The sequence below is a fragment of the Helicoverpa armigera genome, chromosome 23 (genome assembly GCF_030705265.1).
Source record: "Helicoverpa armigera isolate CAAS_96S chromosome 23, ASM3070526v1, whole genome shotgun sequence".
NCBI classification, from domain to species: domain Eukaryota; kingdom Metazoa; phylum Arthropoda; class Insecta; order Lepidoptera; family Noctuidae; genus Helicoverpa; species Helicoverpa armigera.
This window is the reverse complement of record NC_087142.1, coordinates 38,166-60,004: the sequence shown is the minus strand read 5'-3', so window position 1 is coordinate 60,004 and position 21,839 is coordinate 38,166. Positions and strand designations below refer to the sequence as shown.

The window sequence follows — 21,839 nt, the reverse complement described above, 5'->3', positions numbered from 1 at the left end:
GCGTTGCTGGCGGCGCTGGCGGGCGCGCTGGGCGCGGCGGCGTACCTGTGGCTGTACAGCGCGGCGGGCGCGGCGCTGGTGGCGCGCGTGGCGGGCGACGCGGCCTGCTGGCTGCGGCTGGCGCACGGCGCGCTGGGCGTGCTGCTGCTGGCGCTGCACGCGCTGCTGCTGGCGGCCGCGGCCGCTGAGAGCGACGCGCTGTGCGACGTCTACGTGTGGGGCATGCTGCTGTGCGCGCCGGCGCAGCTGCTGGCTGGCCTCGCGCTCGCGGTGGCTGCCGCGTGCGCCGGCTGGCTGCTTTTCGCCGGCACCGCCTTTTTGGTCGTGCTGCTCAGCTTTCTCATATACTTTTACTTCGCTATTGTGATCGTCAACTACAGATTGACAATGCCGTGAAATGTTTTGCTAGGTCATCGTATGGCAAAAATATTTTTTGACTGTGTTTTCAACTACAATTGTTCAAAACGTAATCATCACCATGTAAATAAAAATGTACTGGTAATTATGCGATAAAATTGCAGTAATGTCGCCGTAGGTGCAGTGCAGTGCGCAGTGAGTGTGTCGCGCGCCGGAACAAAGCCGACCGGTCTGGCGGGCTCGGGTTACGATTGTTCGTGTCGCGGAATCGGGTCACCTATTTACATAATGGTTGCACTAGCCGCGCAGCCTGCGCCCCTGCGTGCGTTGCGTGTCACTCCTATTGGGATATACTGTTGCTCATATTACTTAAGTATAAAGCTATAGGAATGTTTTCCGTGCCTCTATGCCTGACTACTTTGGGCATAGATCATAATTCCTGTAATTAGCTATGCTTGTGTGGATTCAACCACTACCTTCTTGTTTAAGTGCCTCTCCGACTACAGAAGTTGTTGTCAGTTTCGCATATTTCTTGCAATCCTTGGGGACGCGAAACCGTTCCTGGAAACACTTACCTACTTATTTCGATGTTGCACTGACTGAACACACATCACACACAGTCACAGCCAAGCATAACATGTGTATTGAACTCAGTAGCGGCGTAAGGAGGGGGGGGGGGAGAGGGGGCGGTCCGCCCCGGGTGCCATCTCGGTCGGCACATATTTGCATATCATTTCTCATTTGTTCTGCTACTCTTTGAGTCCTCAATCTAACAATAAGTTAAAGTACTGAAGTAGCAAAAACAATTGACGCTCTACGCTGACGATTTCTAAGCTGTTTAGGAGTCGGAGGACTTTTGTGTTCCAAGACTCAAAAATTTCACGGTCGCTGCGCTCGCGCCTATCACTTGACATTGACTTTTTTCTAATTTCTTTAGGTATCATTCCATCCATCCTCCGAGCCTTTTCCCAATCATGTTGGGGTCGGCTTCCAGTCTAACCGGATTCAGCTGAGTACCAGTGCTTTACAAGAAGCGACTGCCTATCTGACCTCTTCAACCCAGTTACCCGGGCAACCCGATACCCCATGGTTAGACTGGTGTCAGACTTACTGGCTTCTGACTACCCGTAACGACTGCCAAGAATGTTCAATGACAGCCGGGACCTACAGTTTAACGGTCTTTAGGTATCATTGCGTCCCAAAAATTTCGCGCTCGCGGCTTCTCTTTACAGGCTCGAGCAGACCGGATGCGTATGCGTAACCACGCGCGTAGTCACGCGCGTAATTACGGCGTAACCATGAGTTGTAATGTATGGAAATGTATGAGACAGGCCACACCGCTTGCGTAACGGTCTACGTTATACGTTATGATAAATCCTATATAACATTCCTATCTAGTCTGAAACGTGTGCCTAGAAGTAACACAGACAGGCCACACCGCTTGCGTAACGGTCTACGTTACGCAAGCGGTGTGGCCTGTCTCATACATTTCCATACATTACAACTCATGGTTACGCCGTGACTACGCGCGTGGTTACGCATACGCATCCGGTCTGCTCGAGCCTTACAGAGGTTTCTTACGCTTGTTTGGGTAGTTTTGTGTCCCAAAACTAAGATTTTTTGTACCTAGGTTTTTTTCTCTGGAAACTTACCGGGATCCATGTATATGTCGTAGCCACATCGTAGATTTGACCACTTCATGAAAAGCTTAAGCATTTCATGAAATGGTTGCGTTTCATGAAATGTTCATATTAATTTGACCAGATCGTTAAATCGTCATCATTTCTCGATTTTGCGCAACTGTCGAGCACGAGGTCTCGGGTTTGATTCCCGGGTCGACGAAATCGCTTTGTGGGTTTTAGAGACGTTCACGAAACAGCGCTCGCCACTTACCACGAGGCATCTACCCTCCGAGCAGGGCTGCTAACCTTGCTCTAGCGACTCCCCTATGGTTATTTATTAATTTGTATGTCTCTACCAGACCTTGGGACTACGGAGTCCCGGATTTTTGGGAGGCGAACGTGGGGCCGAAGCCAACACGCTGAAGCCCTTTTGAGACAACTTTAATGAAATGGTGACACAAAACCTACGATACCCAAGGACAATCCCCGGTTCTGTGCTAAACTATTGCTAACTATGGATGAAAACTAATTGGGCTGTTGTGATGGGATGCTAATGGACTAGGAATGGGGAAACTACGGGAACTATGGCACCTGCCGATGACAATGTATTAAATACATGTAAAAATGGCAGATGGAGACTCGCCACCTCACTTACTGGGCCCCCGGGAATCAGGCGCTAAATAGCAACAAGAGGGCAACAGGTACATGAGCGGCTGAAGGGTGAGGATACCTCGGCGGACTTTAAACGCACATCACGCGCTCCCTGTGGGTCCAGCATCACCGGCCCACTCGCCACTTACCACGAGGCACCTACCCTTCGAGCAGAGCTGCTAACCCTGCTAGCGACTCCACTCTGACCGGCCGATCAAGGCAAGCCAAGAGGCGGGAGACCCATCCCCCGTCATGTATCACTCCGGCAAGCCGGAGATGGGGGACAGTGTACTCTCCCTGGAGCACTCGGATATAAGCCCCGCGGGGTCGCTACTCCCCGTCATCCGCCTCAGATGCCCTGCGGGGCTTATTTATTATTATTATTAACAATGCCGTTTGGCGATAACTCAAGTGGCGGTACATCAATGGGTTTAACGCGAGTATTAACGCGTTGAAGTGGCCACACTACGCATTGTCAGTGTGCGTCGAGAGCGCAACGGGAGCGTTAACGCGTTAAAAATGATTACAATAATTATACGCGCAGCCGACACTGTTTACGGTAAAAACGTGACGACTTGTTCAAATAAGTCTTGGTCACCCAGAAGTAAAAAAATGTGGAAAAAATATGTTTTTAGAATATAGTTTTTGCGTGAGTTTTTGGCTCTTTTTACACAAAATACCATTAAGCTCATTGTGCAGATACGAACAACACTACTACACTAAAGCACTACACTTACTTAACTTATTTAAAATAATACACAATAGCTTCTACCGTTACCTTTCTTTTCTCAGATATCATCTGTAGGTATCTATATTTTACATGGACCGACTGTAGATCATTTCTTTTTTTGAGACTTCCTCAACTGAATTGTCCACCTCGCTCCTTGCTATGAAAGGCTGTCAGATATTTTGGCTTGTGACTTTGGAAGTCGTTACGGATATAACGATTTCTGAAACATAGAGGAACTCGTCATGTCAAGATAGTCATCCATCCACGAGCCGACTGCGCCAAGCTTTGCTCGATCGACCCGAGCGGCTGTTACATCATATAAACTTACACAAAACTGCATAGGTACTACGTAGGAACCTAAACATGTATCCAACAGCTTTTAGAAGAAAAAGTCTCATTTCAATCAAGAAAAGGTTTCAGATGGTAGTCGAGGGTAGCCGCAGGTGAAACCGGTGCGCGGAGGTTAGTGAGTAAGTTCATTGAGGTGCTGTCGACTCACGACCTCGCCGGCGCGCGCCGCTCGCCGCCACTCGCCGCCACTCGCCAGTCCCGCCTGGCCACGCGCGCGGGCCGCACGCCGCACGCACACGCACCCGGCTAGAGCCCATGGGCTGAGCTGACGAGCGCCGCGTGCCGCCGCCGATACCACCACCACCACATTCAGACTCGTGTTCCGGAAAATCCCCCTTGGGAGTCGAACACGAATCTACTCAAAACGTAACACACTTAACGTCATTGAATCTGTTGACAACGGAAACTAAACCAAATTCCGACCGGATAGCTGGCTGTTGTTATTATACGTAAAGTAGTGAGATCGACATCGGCAGGTGAGGAGAGTCGCCAGCCACCGCTTCATCGGCGACTACAAGTTAGTATCGATCAGGCTGTTCAGCGGTATGATGCTGTAAGCTGTATGTGACGCTTACAGCACGTACAGCTGCGCCGCACGCCGCACTGGCGCGCTTGTGTTGTCGCCGCCGTCTCCCTGACACCCACCAGTGACGCATTTCTCACATTCGCATGGAACCTCATCACTACTTAAGTACATACTTACAATATTTATGAGTGCTGCTTTGTGCATTCGGGTGACTATATAAATGACCTGAGAGCCTATTCACACTATTTTCATTCCATATGTATGTAACAACAGAATACATGGTCAGTGGGTCATCTCAGGCATGGTCGCTGTAAAGTGGACTGCATAAGCACTCAGTTTTATTCAGATGGCAATGTTTCCAGGATAGCCAACTTACTTAGAATGCCATGCAGCTTTTTGATTTGCCACCAAAGCAAAGTAGGACATTGTCAAGATAGTTTCATTTCATTTCGTGAAGCGAAATTGTGCAGTGAGACTATTCAACCTTTTTTTTTAGATGAGATATCATCATGGGTGTCGGACTTTACTGACTAAAACCCTTTCTGTACTACCGCGAACTTATCTGTCTGACCACTGGTGAATTTTTGCGTTGTAAATCCTACGGCGCTATTCAAAGAAAAAGAAAACCCTTTATATGTAGGTTTAACCTTCTAAGAAAGCTATCGTTTATGTAAGGTCATTAAGGCAAAGCAAGAAAGTGTATTTTTCTAATGAGTAAGCAATAAATTAGCCAGCGGTGGTCAGGCGGGAGCGTTAGAGCCGCGTTAACTCTTTCGAACAATCCAGCAGCCCCCGCGTCTGGCATCATCATCATCCTTTGCGATGTTGAACGGTTCATTCCGCTTTGAGATTGCTCAATACAAGATACAAGTCTTAGGTTTTGATGATCACTATATTACTGATCACATCTATGCACTATGGCCAGTTGTTGGAGGGCGAACTGTTACGGCACGAAGTTGATAGCGACCTAGCGACCAATCAATGTCTATAAATCGGTTAATCTTTACGTATTCACGAGAACATGCATGAAGCGTAAACATCACAAAAAAGAGAAAAGGATAAATCGAATCATAAATATCCCTGATCACATCGATTGTTAGTAGTTCCACAGCAAAACAAACAAACAGAACACATTCCGCTTAGGCCAAGAACCTACCACTGGTCATGACGATTTGTAAATCTTTGACAGTATTTAAACCTCAGTCAGGAATCATGACAGGCAGTATGAGGTCTCTCGATCATTGTAAGTTAATAATAATCACGAGGCTTGCGATATGTTTCATTTTATGAAAGTAGTTGCAGGCTGCAGTGTATTTGATAAGGTAGGAGGCGCGTAGGCGCGTCACGAAGCGACACTGTTTGTAAACAAAGTGCTATTGCCTATACCTGCGCTGTAACCGCTCCGGGAACAGGCGTTACGGCAAGCAGCGGCGAAACTCGTGGTAAGCGTGAATTTGTTCACAAACATGCCAAGTGGTGCATTGCGCTGTTGTCACTGACAGTACTTACAACCCGGTCGCTGTCGTGGGCACAGCTCAAACAAAAACTGTACTTGTAGATTATTATCGGAAGCAGAGAATAGCGATGTTACAATTACCTACCATTAGTGTCCTGCGCAGCGGTGGTGTCACAATTATACCGACACCACACACGCCAGAGCCAGAGAACAGTCGTCCAGCTATCTCGCAATTGAGTTAGGTATCATATCTGTCCCCGAGCGGTTGTGCGCGTGTATAATCAGAACTACGGTCTGGGGCCCGATTCTCCTAAGTTAATAATGACAAAATCGAATAGAAATCGAATCGCAATATGATCGCAATAGCAGTTTTAACCATATCGGGCATTCTGCTACTAATAAATGACCAATAGTATTCGATTGACATTTGATTGGTGTGCGATTGGTCTGCTATTTTGGTAATTTTGGTCTATACGGTAGTTTGCTGTACAATCATTTTGCAATCGTAAATCATTTGCAGACAAAATGATTTATTATTGAATGTCAGAAAAGGATAAAAACGTTTATTTCAAAGAAAAAATTTCGGAATGCCACATACGCTTCAACCATAATCGAGTCGGCATCGGATCTCAGTCGAATCGAGTCGAACGTGAGTCGTATGTCGCTTAAGTAAAATTAGGAGAATCGGGCCCCTGTTCTCTTGACCATTGATTTCTTATGTTATTAAACGCAACACAAAGTACTTAATGTGCCTACAGGCCTACTGGGTGTTACTTTCTAACAAATGAAGTATTTATGTCACCCATATATTTTAGAAGGAACAACTTAAAACATTTTGGATTTCAATGGTGTTTACAGTCAGATCGTTTATCATTCTCAAGTTACTTTACCGCGTCTTCAAGGGAAACGAGTATTCATCGTCACCATAACAATATACACAAATGCTGCTTTTAGCAGACACTGGCGTCAATATGCGTTGTCTTCCAAATTATGTATCTATTGACACGAATCATAGACACATGGTCACCAATCTCCGTGCTCACCGCTCGCGTCTTCCTTAGGGAGGTTCATAGCTGACTGAACATGCGTCGCGTAACGCCAATACAGACAAATCACATTCAATCAGTCACACCTAACCGATGATTCGTTAGTGCGTCGCTCATACATATAGGACACTCACGCATTTCTGCAGATATGAACCTATACTTACAGTAGGTAAGACAGTAAGTCATAAAAGCCCTTATCTCAATGCCACTGAAATAGCCTGTGAGTCAGTCGTGTGCACTACTGTCTCATGATTAGTCAGTGCAAGCGACGACGCCGTCGCTCGGCTGCATGTCCAAATATAGCAGTATTGAAGTAGCCACGACGAGTTCAGTCGAGTGCGGCGCACTTGCTCGCCTGTGCAGAGGCGGCCTCGACCGCCCGAATTGTCAAAAGTAACCGCGAGCGGAAATGCGCCCCGGAAGCGGTGCGACCTCGTGCACACTCGCTTTTTATTTACCCGACTAGGCCATAATAGGGGTCATGTTTTGAGCAGATCTACAATGTTTCTTTGCATAATAATGCATGCATGGATATGAATATTTTACCTACTGCTAAAGTTCTTCCGGGACGGGTTACGCGAGGTTCGGGTTCCGCCGGTTATAACCGACATTTCCAAGCGAAGTGGCCGATCTTTTATTTAGCCATGATGAGCAACATTGATTATTTGAGAAATGTCCTAGTATAATAATGTAGTAGTAAGGAGTAATGATGAACGTGTGACGTTGTTCCAGAAGGCTGCGCGCGCGGCGTGTCCCCGGCGCTGCGCGACGCGCTCCGCACGCTGCGCGACGCGTGGCCCGAGCCGCGCTCGCTGCGCAGCCGCTGGTCAGTGCCGCTACACTCATACTCGACTACACCTGCTGACTCTGCATCAAAACTCACAATTCACCAGCTCTAAACTTACAAACAAATTCAACATTCACACTTGGGGGACTTTTCAATAGAACACTTTTTGTGTCCCTTTCACTCATCATCCTCACCCTCCGAGCCTTTTCCCAAACTATGTTGGGGTCGGCTTCCAGTCTAACCGGATTCAGCTGACCTCCTCAACCCAGTTACCCGGGCAACCCGATACCCTTTGGTTAGACTGGTCAAAGTCAAAGTCAAAGTCAAAGTCAAAATCATTTATTAAAATAGGCTAATACGATTAGCACTTTTTAACGTCAAAATTTTACAATGACAGCACCCCCAAAACGCCCCCCTTTCACCACTTCCTAGTGTTATGGCTGGAAAGAAGAAGTGGTGAAGAACAAACTTCCCAGCAACACAGCTGTCTATTACAATTTAATTATTATTAATTTATTTTACAATTATACAATTCTATTTTATCAATTATTTATTTAAAACACCGAAAAATACAAAAAATAAAGCACTTTTGTTCCACTTCAGAGCTGCCATCTGCGTTTATCTGTGAAATAATAATGGTGTCAGACTTACTGGCTTCTGACTACCCGTAACGACTGCCAAGGATGTTCAATGACAGCCGGGACCTACAGTTTAACGTGCCATCCGAAACACAGTCATTGGTGTCTAAGATATACTTAGAAAGTACATAATAACTTGGAAAAGTTGCATTGGTACTTGCCTGACCTGGAATCGAACCCGCGCCCTCATACTCAAGAGGTTGGTTCTTTGCCCACTAGGCCACCACGACTTCTTCCCCCTTCACTGTTTTGTGAAAATCGGTTCTTGTTTTTTTTTTTTACCTGTTTTATGGTTTTCAGTGTTCGGAACCAAAACTTCAATAGCCTCAGTAGCAGTCCTAGATATGCCATAATGGTGTTAGTCCTTGTCAATATGCAGAAAATATGCCCAAACACAAGCTGGTTGCTACCGACTGTTAAGGAGTTCCCCTTGATTTCATTGTCAAGTTTGATATTGATAGCCCTTTTGTTCATGCATGTGTAAAATTTTCGAGAGTCTTAATCAAAGTACAGGTAAAGTTTGTTTGTTTTTCTAAAGGCACTCCTCATCCTCCTCATCAGGAACTCCTCAGTCTGATTAAAAAAAAATGTGTCAGTGTCAGATAGCCTATTTATCGAAGAAGGATACAGGCTATTTTTCTCAGCCTGCGAAAAGTATTTCCCGAAGTATTTGGAGGCCGATTAAAACAAAAATTTTAAAGTATCAACCAACATTGATACCACACCTATTTATAAAAAAAAATATTCGTCCATATTGGGCCCATTATTTTAATCTATAAATGTTGAATGAAGATTTGTAATAATGTACGTTCAAGGTAATCGTTCCCCTCCCGTATTTTTCTTGACTGAAGTTTTGACCAGTTAGGCAGAGTCCTCAAACGAAGAAAAAAATTCTCGCCCTCTTTTCTATTAAAACCCTAATCTGTGTCCTTAAAAATATCATGTCAACGGCTGTCAACTTATTTGGTAATTTATATTGGCCCGCGATAATATTTAGTGTGGACAGGCCTGGGGCCCGATTCTGCTAAGTTAATAGTGTCAAAATTGAATAGAAATTGAAGCGCAATAGCAGTATTAACCTTAGCGGGCATTTCTGCTACTGATATAAGAACAATCGTATACCAATGTCCTTCGATTGGTTTGCGATTGGTCTACTATACGGTAGTTTGCTCTACAATCATATTGCAATCGTAAATAATTTGTTTCATAATTGAATCACAGAAACGGATAAAAACGTTTATTTCAAAAAAAAAATAGCGGAATGTCACATACGCTTCAATCGTAATTGAGTCGTGTGTGATTGGATCTCAGTCGGATGTGAATCGTATGTCGCTTAAGTAAAATTTGAAGAATCGGGCCCTTGATGTACGGTTTGACAAACTACGTGTATTATGCCGGAACCACACTTCGCTATGCGTTATTGGTTATGCGCGTTATTCGGGGGTGCATACGACGAAGTGTGGAGGGTTCATTCGTCTATATTTGCCCGCAAAACATAAGCGCGAATAAATAACAAATATGGCTATCCGTTCACCTATCGGTTTACTTCAAAGGACACAATAAGCACAACGGCACCAAGTTTGGCACTCCGGCACAAAGTGTGAATGTCGTGTTTTTTGTTCGCTCACATACTTAACAAGTATTTGAGCGTAGTCGCATAACAAATAACGCATAGCGAAGTGTGGTTCCAGCATTATGGCAGGCATATAGGGAACACTGTGGCGCTCGCGTGCATGGCGCTGCACGGCCGAGTGGCGCCGCAACTATGTCAAGTATTCAGCGGCCGCGCGCAGTCTCTGCAACTACTTCGCCTGAAATAATACCAGAATGTATTTATATCTGAACCGGCGCGTGTCGCAGTCCCGTACTCCCCGTTACAACTCAATCAATTTTCATTAATAAGTTCAACGAAACGAAACATATTACATACTTACATATTATACTTTTCGGCACTAAAGTTTGGCATTAACAATTGTTTTAAGTTATTCGCGACGTCGCCCGGACTGTCGCACTACCAAATAAAATCTGCAATGTGCAAGGTAGGGGTCATTGTGATTGCGTTGAACGTTTTGGTGGCGTCGAGCGGCGACCCCCGCAGCGACCGCCGACCAGCAATGAACACGGACTATAAGACGAAATCCCTTGATTGTTGTTCCGGACTCTGAGAATATTCCGAGCGAGAATGGATCAGTCTTCTCTTGAACAGTGCTGTATTACGCAAGGGAAACTAGAAGCAAAATTAGCGCGGTGCCTCTTCGTTTAAAAAGTAGTAAATTACAGCTGCCGGTAATTAGTAAATTAAGTTTCCGGAGGGCTGGCTTTTTTATAAAGCAAATATGTAATAATAATGTTCAGCCGTGCAGGTAACCATTTAGTTTAGCAACGATAATCGCGTAAACGTAAGTTCTTAGTGCAGATTGAAGGAGTCGCTGACTAATAACATAGTCAGGTCATAACTATGTACAGTCGATTTACTGTCTCGCGGAATATACTCTACATAAGTAGGTAGTTCTCCTAATATTTTATATCATGGATTTCCGCAAATTAACGCCTGATTCCATAATGTATCGTACGTAATCTGTAATCAGGCGTCAATAGCTTGGTGGTGTGCAGCGCTCGCACTCGCTGCTTTGCATATTTTCTATGGTCCGGTCGAGTGCGCGCGCTCTCGACGCGCGTCTAATGAGCTGCGGCTTGCGGTCCGCGCGGGGCCGGCGCTGTGCGTCGCGCGCTATCGCCGACATGGCATGCCCGTCTGCCTCGGTCTACTATACATAGCAAACATGAACACCTACCCATGAGTACAACTCCGTCTTTGTTTTCATACTAGCTGTTCTCCGTGTCTTGAGGGACCTTTTATTAAAAAAGAAAGAAAAGTAGCCTTTGTTATTTTGGTGATGTATTTATGAGATAAGTGGTAGATTATTAGAGTGATTATAAGCAATACCGTAATGCGCTTCGTCGTTGTTTCAGTGCCGCGGCGTACCGTCCCCCCGCCCCCGCGCCGCCCGCACGTCCCGCCCGCGCCGCCATGGAGCGCGCCGCCGCCGAGCTGCCCCCGCGCGCCGGCGCCTCGCCCGGCCTGCTCCGCCGCCGCTATTCAGTGCCCGAGACTATAATGAGGAAGTAAGTCGTCAACCGCAATCGTTCACACGCGTGCTCGCACCAGACTACACTCCCTAAGGGATACCAATTTGAGCTCGCCTTTGTCACGTTGCAGGTATCGTCTCGCGCAACAAAGATCTGAGTCCGAGGAGAGCGCGCCCGCTAGCAACCGGTCGGGCGCGTCGGCGTCGCCGTGCAGGGACGGCAGCGGGTCGCCCACGGAGCCGGCGCACCGCTTCCTGCGGCGCGACCGCGAGCTCATGCGGCGCTCGGCGCTGATGCGGCGCATGTGGGGCCGCGGCGCCGAGCCGTGCCGCAGCTGCTGCTGCTGCGCGCCCGGCGCCCGCGAGACGCGCTCGCTGGACGGCTCGCGCTCCGAGCTGCGCGCGCTGTCCAGCCTCGCGTCCTCGCGCCACTCGCCCGGCGCCGGCTGGGCCTCGCCAAAGCGTCAGCGGCTCGACTCCTCACGGGACTTCCGCGGCAGCGACGAAATGCTCCGCGCCGCTATGAAGAACAGCTACGACCGAGCTGAAGAGTCGCGACACGACAGGGACACGCGAGCTGACTTTTCAGATTCTACGTATCGGTCCCACGACCACGAACCTTCTCCGTACGCAGAGAAAGTAAATAATATGTTAACCGACAGTGATGGCTCTAAATTCCATGTTATGGCAGCTAGAAATGCATTCGTAGAATATTCAGACCAGCAGTCGTCAGATATGACCACTATGGAATTAAAATCAAGCACAGCAGACGACGTGCCCATATCCAGCAAAGAATCTGCGCAGTCACCAGTGAGCGACGAGCGCTCGCTGTCAGACTCGTCGGAAACGTACTCGGCGTCGTACCCGACCGCCAAGGAAGGGCGGCTCGACGAGCTGGTCGCGCGGAGCGGCCACTGCGCAGGCGTCGTCAGCGAGTCCGGCCTGCACCGTGACGACAACGACGCGGTGCCCTACGACAAGCCGCTCGCGGTCCACACGCCCTCCTACGAAGTGCTGGAGATCGTAGTGTCGGAGACGCTCAACCTCAGCGCCGCGCCCACCATCGGCACGCTGTCGCCGGACAAACCCGCGCACTGCTCGCGCCCTCCGACACTCAGCCAGAAGAACGCCCACAATATTAATATTGACGAGTACGTATCTAACATTCTAGTGGAGAGTCTCAATTCTTTGACGGATCAATTAGAATGTATGAATGCCTCCATGGGAAACGAGAGAAAAATCAGTATCGTTGAAAAAGAAATTAAAGTAAAGCTTCAAAATACAGGAGTGAACACAATAGTTCACTTGAGCCCAACATCAAACAATCAGATCATATTTGGTAACGAGGAACTGTGTATAAACGAAGAGGACAAGGACGATTGCAACAACAAGACCGACGCCAGCGCACTAGCCATCCGCGACGAGCTGCCCAGCGCCGAGTCCAACAACAACCGCGTCAGTTCACCCGGCGGCTTCGACCTGCAGCACGACGCCGTCAACCAGGCCGTACTGCATCAGATACAGAAGCTGTTCCGCGACGAGCTGCACCAGTCGCCGCCGGAGATATCGCACATAGAGATATCCAATGTGACGGACGTGTTCATCAACAACGACAACGAGCCCAGCCGGACGGACGCCGACTGCGGCGCACGCTACGAGCTCATCAGCGGCGTCGGCACCGGCAGCTACTACCCTGACGCGGACGACAACCCCGTGGTGCCGCGCTTCTCCGCCTTCCCGCACACCGAGTCCATGGAGGTGAACACCTCCTCTTCCGACGACGCAGACCTCATGGGCTCCGACTGCACCAGTCTCGTGGACAGCCTCGACGATCCCAACTCGCCGCGCTCCGTGCTGCTGCGCCGGGCGCTCAGCACCAGGCGCAGCGAGCTCGTGCGCTCCGCCATAGATGTGCTGGACCTGCTGCCGGAGAACGCCGCCAACAACGAAGTGTACACCCCCAAGGACAAAGGCGAGTCGTTCTTTATTCAAATAACAGATAACGAGTGCGACTGTGATAAAGAAAATGTCAACGTCGCTGATCGAATGCCCGAGAAAATAAAACAGAGACTGTACCGACGGCATCGGAAGAGAGAAATGCGTATGGAGTGCGCGCGACGGTCGCGCGGCAAGCAGCGCGCGCGGGATGGCGAGCGAGCCGCGTGCCGCGACGGAGAGCGGGCCGCCCGCCGCGACGGAGAGCGGACCGCGCGCCGCGACGGAGAGCGGGCCGCGCGCCGCGACGTCACGCGCGACTGCCTCGCCATCGTCAACGCGCTCATCGACGACGTCATCGCCAAGGTGGCGCAGGACGAGTACAAGTGCATGCGCATCAAGCACCGCCCCAATCGAATGGTCACCTCCAAATCCGACGACAATGTAGCCAAACGGACTTGGAAGAAACAACTGGAGCCAATTAACGACCGAGATCCATTCAAATCTTCGAAGAATAATTCAAGATTAGACGTCATCGATTTGGGAAAACAAAAAAGCGAGCGGCAACAAATACACGGAAAATTGTCGCTTATGACTCGACCCACCGACGATCGCGCTGCCAAGAGAATATATCAAAAATCGGAAATACACGACGGTAACAAATGTATCGAAATATTAGAAATTTTGGAATATGTAAACGGTTCACAGAGTTCACCAGAAACAACGAATTCCGATGAGAATCAAAATCTTAGTATGAAAAATAAAAAATCACGAATACCTATCCCAATTTATGAGAAAATGCAAAGGTACACGAGCAGTGACTCGAATAAAAACAGCAAACGCAGTTCATTGCCTCGCACCGAGCACGGCAGCAACGCCAACAGACTGATCACAGACATGCTGCTGGGGGCGCTGGCGTCCCCTCCCTCCTCGTCCCCGCCAGCCTCGGCGCCCGCCTCCCCAACCCCCGCGGCGCCCGCGTCACCGCCGCGCCGCGCCTCGCTGCCGGAGCCACGCTCGCGCTCCAACTCTCTGCGTTTCAAGCAGACATTTGACATCATCCCGGAGGAACGCAGCAGCCTGAGCCTCGACTCCGGCAACGAAGATCTAAACCATAATCGCCGAGCATCTGCGCCTGACCCACCCAACCAGTCCCACCACACCCAGCCATATGACGTGCCCTCTGCGCACTTGGCTACGGGTACCTACAGTCCACCTCATAAATTAAAGCCTCGAGGGGATTTATCGGGTCGGTGCAAAGATATGAAAAGCGCAGGTACATCTCCAATGACTGATAGTGATGGGGAAAAGCGGTTCAGATCTAAAAATCAGATCACAATGACGTCCCCTGGCAGCAAATCAGCTGCGACCAGCCCCATGCGCCTGTCGATAAGCGAAGCAGGGACGAAAGCGGACGTGGAGCCGAGCAGCAAGCGGACAGCAGCCCGCGGGCGCGGCTGCACGCCCGCGCCGCGGCGCGACGCAGGTACCTCGCTGTCGGTCTCGTGCGCACCGCTGCCGCACCGCACTGCCTCCGTGCCCGTCGAGTAGCGCCGGCACCCGCGATGCTTTCATACCGCCGCACCCAAACACCTCTCACGAGTAGTTCTAATTCTTATCACCTGAATACATAGGCACCAAAATAAAGCAAACTATATTTTTATATGGTCAATGTGGAAAGCTGCTTCGTATCGCAATAGAGGCGAGACCACGCAAGCTTCACTTTGCCCGGCCGCCGATCGTGCAGCTTGCAGCACTCTTGAAGGGCACGGTTGTTGTAATTAGTTATTTATTTGTTATATTAGATAATAGGAGAGCATTTATGTAAACAAGAGTTGGAAAATTAAAATATAAATATATTTTTAAACCTTGTTTTATTAACATACGAAGGTGACAAAGAGAGGGCAGAATCAGATTCCGTGAGACTGCGTAGATCCATGAGCACGCAGTACTCAAGAGAGTGTGCTCAAGAGCCGCGGCGGTCCGAGCGGCCGGAGCGGCTGGAGCGGCCGCCGCGGCCTGCGCCGCGCCGCCCCCCGCGCTCTCCCGACGAGCGCTCTGACCGCTCGCACGACGACACCACTCACAACCTCGGGGAAAAACGAAAATCTCGGAGTTTCTCCCTTGACAGAAGTGACGCCGCCGGGGTTCACTCGTCCCCAGTGAAACTGCCTGAGTTCAAGGAGGGCGGTGGCAGCGGCGGCGCCACGTCGAGCGATAGCAGCGAGTCGGGCGGCAGCCTGCTGTGCTCGCTGGCGCCGCGCTGGCTGGCGCAGGGCCGCGCGCGCCGCCACGCCCGCCGCCGCCCGCCCGCGCCCGCCGCCGACTCACCGCCCCCAGGTGACCTGCCTATATCTACCTCGGCCCGCGTCTCGCGAACGCGACATCATACGCGTCTCTTATAAAATCCGCACAGTAATAAATAGGTACCACCGGTTCAATCCACGGGTGAGTAAAACCGTGGTTCAAATACACTTATCCTAGCTACGAAACACGTTCTTACCTTTTTGAATAGTTAATATATGACTGATAATATGACTGACTTAGTTGTAGAGTCTTGACTTCCTAAAGTTATTTTCAATTGCCTTTTTAAGCTTTTCTTAAAATTCTAACTTAATTCAGGGCAAAGACACAGCATAATATTACAGGTACCTACTAGCAATTTGCTTCGAGATATATTATTAAAGCGATTAATAAGATAATATCAAAAAACCCTTTTTATATTTGAATTCGTCTACGCATTCGCCTAACTAAAGGAAGCTGTATCATTTTATATAGAGTGTGTATTACCGCAATGGGATGGCAGTGTGCACGTGATGATGTAGTGTGTGAGTAGTAAGGAGCGGCGGTGTGCGCAGGCGGCTGGTCGGTGACGGTGGCGGGGTCGTGCCGCGCCGCGCTGCCCGCCGACGTCGAGATGCGCCTGCGCTTCCCGAACGACGCGCGCGCGCCCGCCCCGGCCCCCTGCCAGGTGCACTGAACATATCATTATATCCTACGTATAATCCTAATTTAAAAACTTATGAAAACGCTTAGGATGTAGCCAAACGAGCGTTAATTGACTTGAGCGTTGCGTAATTTCTGCTGCATTCGTAATTTTGATTCATATAAAAGTTCCGTTTCATTCAAACGGCGACGCAAAATGAGTTGTCTATGCCGACTCACGCGCATAATGATTTAAATAAAAAATAAAATTATTCCAACCAAATTGAGTAAATTGAATTTGCAGCGAGCGAGGTGAAGGGGCCGAGCAAAGTGTTAGTTATTTTCACATTACTCTTCGAGAAATCGAGTAACAAAGACAAAAAAAATTGGTTGCCTGTAAAGTCGGTATACGGGCGAAAGTTTTACGTGACAACGACTTTGAGTGGTAAAATCATTTTAATGTGAATATTCATTCGTATAGTAGGAAGAAGGATGAAATAATAGTAACAATTTAAAACATTTATTTACCGGTGTGTATGCCTATCTCTCTCGCTCTGTCTCTCTCGCTCTTAGGCGGGCTAACTGTGCTCGAGTGGAAGGGACGCGTGAATCTCACTCGCTCTCATTGTGAGCGCATAACGTGAGCGGAGCGTAACGCAGTTTCTTGAAGTGTCACCCAGCAAACCAATTTTGACGTGACAATGTCTTATAAATTGGTTTGCCGGGTGACAAACCACGACTAAGAGCGAGAGAGACAGAGCGAGAGAGAGAGAGTGAGAGAGATAGGCATACACACCGGTAAATAAATGTTTTAAATTGTTACTATTATTTCATCCTTCTTCCTACTATACGAATGAATATTCACATTAGAATTATTTTTCATCCCACCATCTCGGAAAGAGTAGTTTTATCCTTTGATATCTGAGCGCAAACGCCGTTTTTATCCTCTAGAGCGGCAAAGTGATTTGAATTTAGAACATCGTGTGCAATACTCCATTTGTGACAATCTTGATAAGACTTTTCAAACAAATACATATTAAAGAAATAAAATACTGCTTAAAATAATTATTCAATTGATTAAGTAATTTTTATTATTGTTTTTACATCAATTTTTAACCTCGTTTCATTTTTAAACGGAGTTTTCAAATAAATGAACTTTAATAGGTACCTACTTCTTTTTAATTTGATACTCATATGTGCCATTTTGTTTTTTGCATTTAGTAATTTCCTCGATGAGGTGGGATGAAAAGTGGTAATAGTTATTTGTTATACAAGAGTGCAAAGATTTTTCACCTTGTGCTCTTTTGATTCCCTCGCTATCGCTCAGGATTCTAATTATTGAAACACTCGCTACGCTCGTGTTTCAATTTTAGAATCCTTCGCTTGCTCGGTCATCAAAATTGAGCCCGCGGTTAAAAAGCAACTTTGCACTCTTGTATAACAAATAACTATTACCACTCAAAGTCGTTGTCACGTAAAACTTTCGCCCGTATACCGACTTTACAGGCAAACAATTTTTTGAAGTCGGCTAAAATAAAAAGGAATTGAGTGATTAGAGAAGCGGTTGTGCAAGTGCAGCGTATCGGCAGGAGTGCACGTGCCGGCACTGCGCGACGTGCGCGTGCGGCGCGCGCCCCCCCGCGGCCCCCGCCGCCGCCGCGCTGCCCCCCGCGCCGCCCCACCCGCCGCCCCACCCGCTGGCGCGCGCCGACTCCAAGCTCACGCTCACCATGAAGAAGGAGGCGCTGGGTACGCACTCACACTCTGACACCTATGAACATTAATTTCCGTATTTTCTCTATCTAGCTGACTTGCCATATAAGGGGAGTACATGGGGTAGAATATTATAAGTAGTATTTACTACTATTATACATACTGTATACTGTATGTATAAGGATGTACAAGATTTTACTCTACAAAGACTAGAAAAAGAACGCTCTGCCGGACTCCTTATGCTAACCGGGAGAGTTGGTAGTATATGCTTGAAAAGGTTTCTTAGATCAGGACAAACCTTGTTACCTAGCATGCGTCAATACCACTGACTTGTTTTCAGATTTTTGTTCATAAAAACATTAAAATATCCTCAAAATCCTGAAAGGCGTGGGGGGGGGGTGAGGACCCGGGGAATCTTTCCCACATGTTCAGGCCTTGCCCCTCCACGCCTCTGTGTAAAAATTCGTGTCTCGAGGTTTATGCTATGTTTACTTACTTCAATGCACCGGGCATTCATTGCTGTCTTGTTACGTAAAATAAAGGTACATAGTTTTAACTTTGTAACATTGGAGCCATGAAATAAGTATTATTAACTTTAAGTGGACATTTTCCCACAAAATAATTGTTTGCAGACTCTTCTATCCTTGCGTCGAAGAGTAGGAAGAAGTCCGGCTCGCCGCTGCCCGACGTGGAGACGTACCGCGCGTCGCGCAGCAAGCTCCGCAGCTCCGTCAAGGTAGGCGTCGCGCGACTGCTGCGTGTGCCCCACCGCCCACTGCCTTCTATACCTAATATAAACCTTGCTCATCAATCACTCTATCTATTATCATAATCCGTTGGGTAGTTTTAAAGATTTAAGCGTACACAGAGATACAAAGACGGAGAAAGCCTCTTTGTTTTATACTATGTAGTGATGTCATATTTGCGCATCCAAATCTCTTATTCTCTGTGTGTCGTACCTATGTGACATTCATAATATTGAATATTTTTTTACAAACCTGTACCTCCCTGCTTTCAGTTTGTTATTGGCAAGCATTTACACCTAGAAGGCGGTTGTTTCAGACGCGTCGGGGGTACTCCCTGCACTGCTGGCTGCCAGACGACGAAGCCGCGCCGCTCAGGTATCCTCATGCGTCTGATGCGTCTCCAAGCGACCCGCTCTCACCGAACTCCCAGGGGGGACATAACTGAATACTGGTATGTATCCAGTGTAGTATGAAGAGCTACGTTGTGTGCAGGCCGAGTAACGGGCTGTCGGTGCTGGGCAGCGCCATCATCCCGGAGCTGAAGCCGCGCGTGCCCACCATGAGCGAGCGCGACCTGACGCGCGTGTACACGCCGCGCCACTACCTGCGCTCCTAGCCCCGCGTGTGTCGTCTGTTCGCCCGTGCCCGCTCCATCGTTCAAAACTAAATGCCATTCATATTATATCTTGTATATTGATAATAAATTTACCAATTTTATAAAATAAAATACTTTATTTTAAAACCGTCCTTCAAAGCAAAAGAAGGCCAATAAAGACGGTTAGTAGATTAGGTCACTCAAACGTATACATTGGGAAATACAAAAAATGGAACAGTAGAGCACAGTAGAAAAATATAGAAATAGTACAGTAAGGAAATTTTTTTAAGTTAATACTAGGCAGTATTTATTTTAAAATTAAAACACAATATTTACATGACCTAAAAAAATTGGTTGCCTGTAAAGTCGGTATACGGGCGAAAGTTTTACGTGACAACGACTTTGAGTGGTAAAATAATTTTAATGTGAATATATTCATTCGTATAGTAGGAAGAAGGATGAAATAATAGTAACAATTTAAAACATTTATTTACCGGTGTGTATGCCTATCTCTCTCGCTCTTAGGCGGGCTAACCATGCCCGAGTGGAAGGGACGCGTGCCTCTCACTCGCTCTCATTGTGAGCGCATAGCGTGAGCGGAGCGTAACGCAGTTTCTTGAAGTGTCACCCGGCAAAACAATTTATAAGACGTTGTCACGTCAAAAATAAACTTATTTATATAAAAATATTTTTGAAATTCGGCTCAGGAGGTTTTTTCATGTAAACTCCTTACATAAAAAACTTCAAAAATATTTTTTTTACATCTATCTACGTAAACCCTTTCTTTGTGAAACCTAAGTTTAAGCAACAGAAAGCGCAACGGGGGCAGAAGAAAGAAGGGAAAATAAGATACATAGAAGACAACGCCCTCTTCCGGCCCCCATGAGCGGGGCAACGGACTCAGCGTTGGGTTAGCACCGTTGTCCCCGAGGCGACGCAAGCAGAGACGAGAGCGGCCGTGTCGCGACTCCGGGCTAAGAACACAGCGCCCGGACTCCCGGACCCGACGGAGTTCCTGGTCGAGCTCTCGTCCTGGCTGAAGTTTGATGTTATTATTTTTTATTGTTTTGTGGTCGATTTTAAACTTCATTACATTTTTAAACTGAGTTTTTGCATAAATAGAATATTTGATGTGATTGTGAACGACACTCTGTAGAAGCGAATACCTAGACCCAGAAATGAACCATGCACCTTATGAAGCCGGTGAAAGGTACACACAGTTTATGCTTATTCCTAGTACCTATTTAGGATTATGAAGAGTACTTACCTGAATAGTACCGCGTGCCTCCGCCGTCCCTCCAGCGTGTCCTGTACGTGTCTAGTCAGAGTCTACTTTTCATATTTAATAATTATAATAATAATGTCGGGACACCTTTTCACACACAGTCGGTTAGCCCCATGGTAAGTTATTTATTAACTTGTGTTATGGGTGCTAACACAACTGATAAACTACATATAGATACATCATATATACATAATTATAAATACATATCATAATACCCAGACCACGGCCAACAAGCATGCTCATCACACAAATGTCGACCGAACCAGGAATCGAACCCGGGACCTAAGGTTCGGCGGTCCGGCATGATGACCATTGCGCCATCGAGGTCGTCAAACATTTAGTATATGAATATAGTATTTACACACTATATTCATATACTGTATACATAGGTAGTTGTAACTGTGTGTCACACAGTAGGTAAATGTTTATCAGAGACCGAACTGTTTGTGTTATTTATTGCAAAGTGAAAAAACACATCTTTTGACGAAGCAAAGCATACTAATTAAATTACTTTAATTTTTATCTAATCAGCAATTTTCCTGCAATAAATCTCATATCTAGATAAAAGCACTCTAGTTGTAGCTATGCAATTCTGAATTCTGAAGTCTAAATTGTACCTATTAATTATCTTAACTTTCAGTAGATTTTGTTTGATTGAGCTATAAACATAGAGTCAATTCTGCCAGCGGTTTCACCCGCATCCAGTGGGAACCTTTGCACGAACCCGAAGAAAAAGTAGCCTATAGCCTTCCTCAATAAATGGGCTATCTAACACTGAAAGAATTTTTCAAATCGGAACAGTTGTTCCTGAGAATAGCGCGTTCAAGAAAACAAACAAACAAACTCTTCAGCTTTATATGTAATATTGGTAAGATACTATGAAAGTTTCATTTATTTCCAAATTAGGAAATAAGTACCTGAAGGAAATCAGAGAACAATAATTTAATTGATAGATAAGACATATTGTTAGACTAATATTATCCTGTGTTGTTCTGTATGTTATATTCTCTTTTCATACATTAAGGAACTATACTATATTTACCGAAGTATACTAAATCATTTTAGTTTTATACGGACAACACTATCTCTACTGTGAGGACAACACTAAAAAGAGATTTTGACAGACAGAGCGCGCGCTTTTTAGCATGCGCTTCCTTCGTGGACTGATAAACTATGTTTTCTTACGATTGATATTAAATTGTGTCTTAAAAGTGAATACAAGAAGTTATTGTGATACGAGTTGACGTTTTATTTCTGATTAAGGCTAGGAGATCATACCCTAGCTTATATCAGAAGCGGGAAGAACAGAAAACGCCTAATTACCAATGGGTCGCGAATGCTCCGAATACAATAAAATTAATGATCACGCCACACTATGCGAAACATT

The 21,839-nt window shown here is 47.0% G+C and overlaps 2 protein-coding genes across 5 annotated transcripts; both read left to right on the top strand.

Annotated features, from left to right (window-relative positions):
- Positions 1 to 3,881: 3,881 nt before the first annotated feature.
- On the top strand, positions 3,882 to 15,051 carry LOC135118523 (uncharacterized). Of its 3 annotated transcripts, none has more exons than XM_064040838.1 (4): positions 3,882 to 4,228; positions 7,475 to 7,565; positions 11,138 to 11,290; positions 11,385 to 15,051. In XM_064040838.1, the coding sequence occupies exons 3-4, from the start codon at positions 11,196 to 11,198 to the stop codon at positions 14,737 to 14,739; spliced, it is 3,450 nt and encodes a 1,149-aa protein (XP_063896908.1). In that variant the 5' UTR covers positions 3,882 to 4,228; positions 7,475 to 7,565; positions 11,138 to 11,195; the 3' UTR covers positions 14,740 to 15,051. The 3 variants fall into 3 exon arrangements, with proteins under 3 accessions (XP_063896908.1, XP_063896907.1, XP_063896909.1); XM_064040837.1 differs by having other exon boundaries at positions 7,472 to 7,565; XM_064040839.1 differs by lacking the exon at positions 7,475 to 7,565.
- A 569-nt stretch (positions 15,052 to 15,620) lies between these two features.
- Positions 15,621 to 20,757, top strand: LOC110377441 (uncharacterized). 2 transcript variants are annotated; one of them, XM_064040840.1, is made up of 5 exons: positions 15,631 to 16,159; positions 17,703 to 17,862; positions 18,459 to 18,562; positions 18,889 to 18,947; positions 19,065 to 20,757. In XM_064040840.1, the coding sequence occupies exons 1-5, from the start codon at positions 16,106 to 16,108 to the stop codon at positions 19,186 to 19,188; spliced, it is 501 nt and encodes a 166-aa protein (XP_063896910.1). In that variant the 5' UTR covers positions 15,631 to 16,105; the 3' UTR covers positions 19,189 to 20,757. The 2 variants fall into 2 exon arrangements, with proteins under 2 accessions (XP_063896911.1, XP_063896910.1); XM_064040841.1 differs by having other exon boundaries at positions 15,621 to 16,159; positions 18,876 to 20,757.
- The last annotated feature ends 1,082 nt before the right edge of the window (positions 20,758 to 21,839 follow it).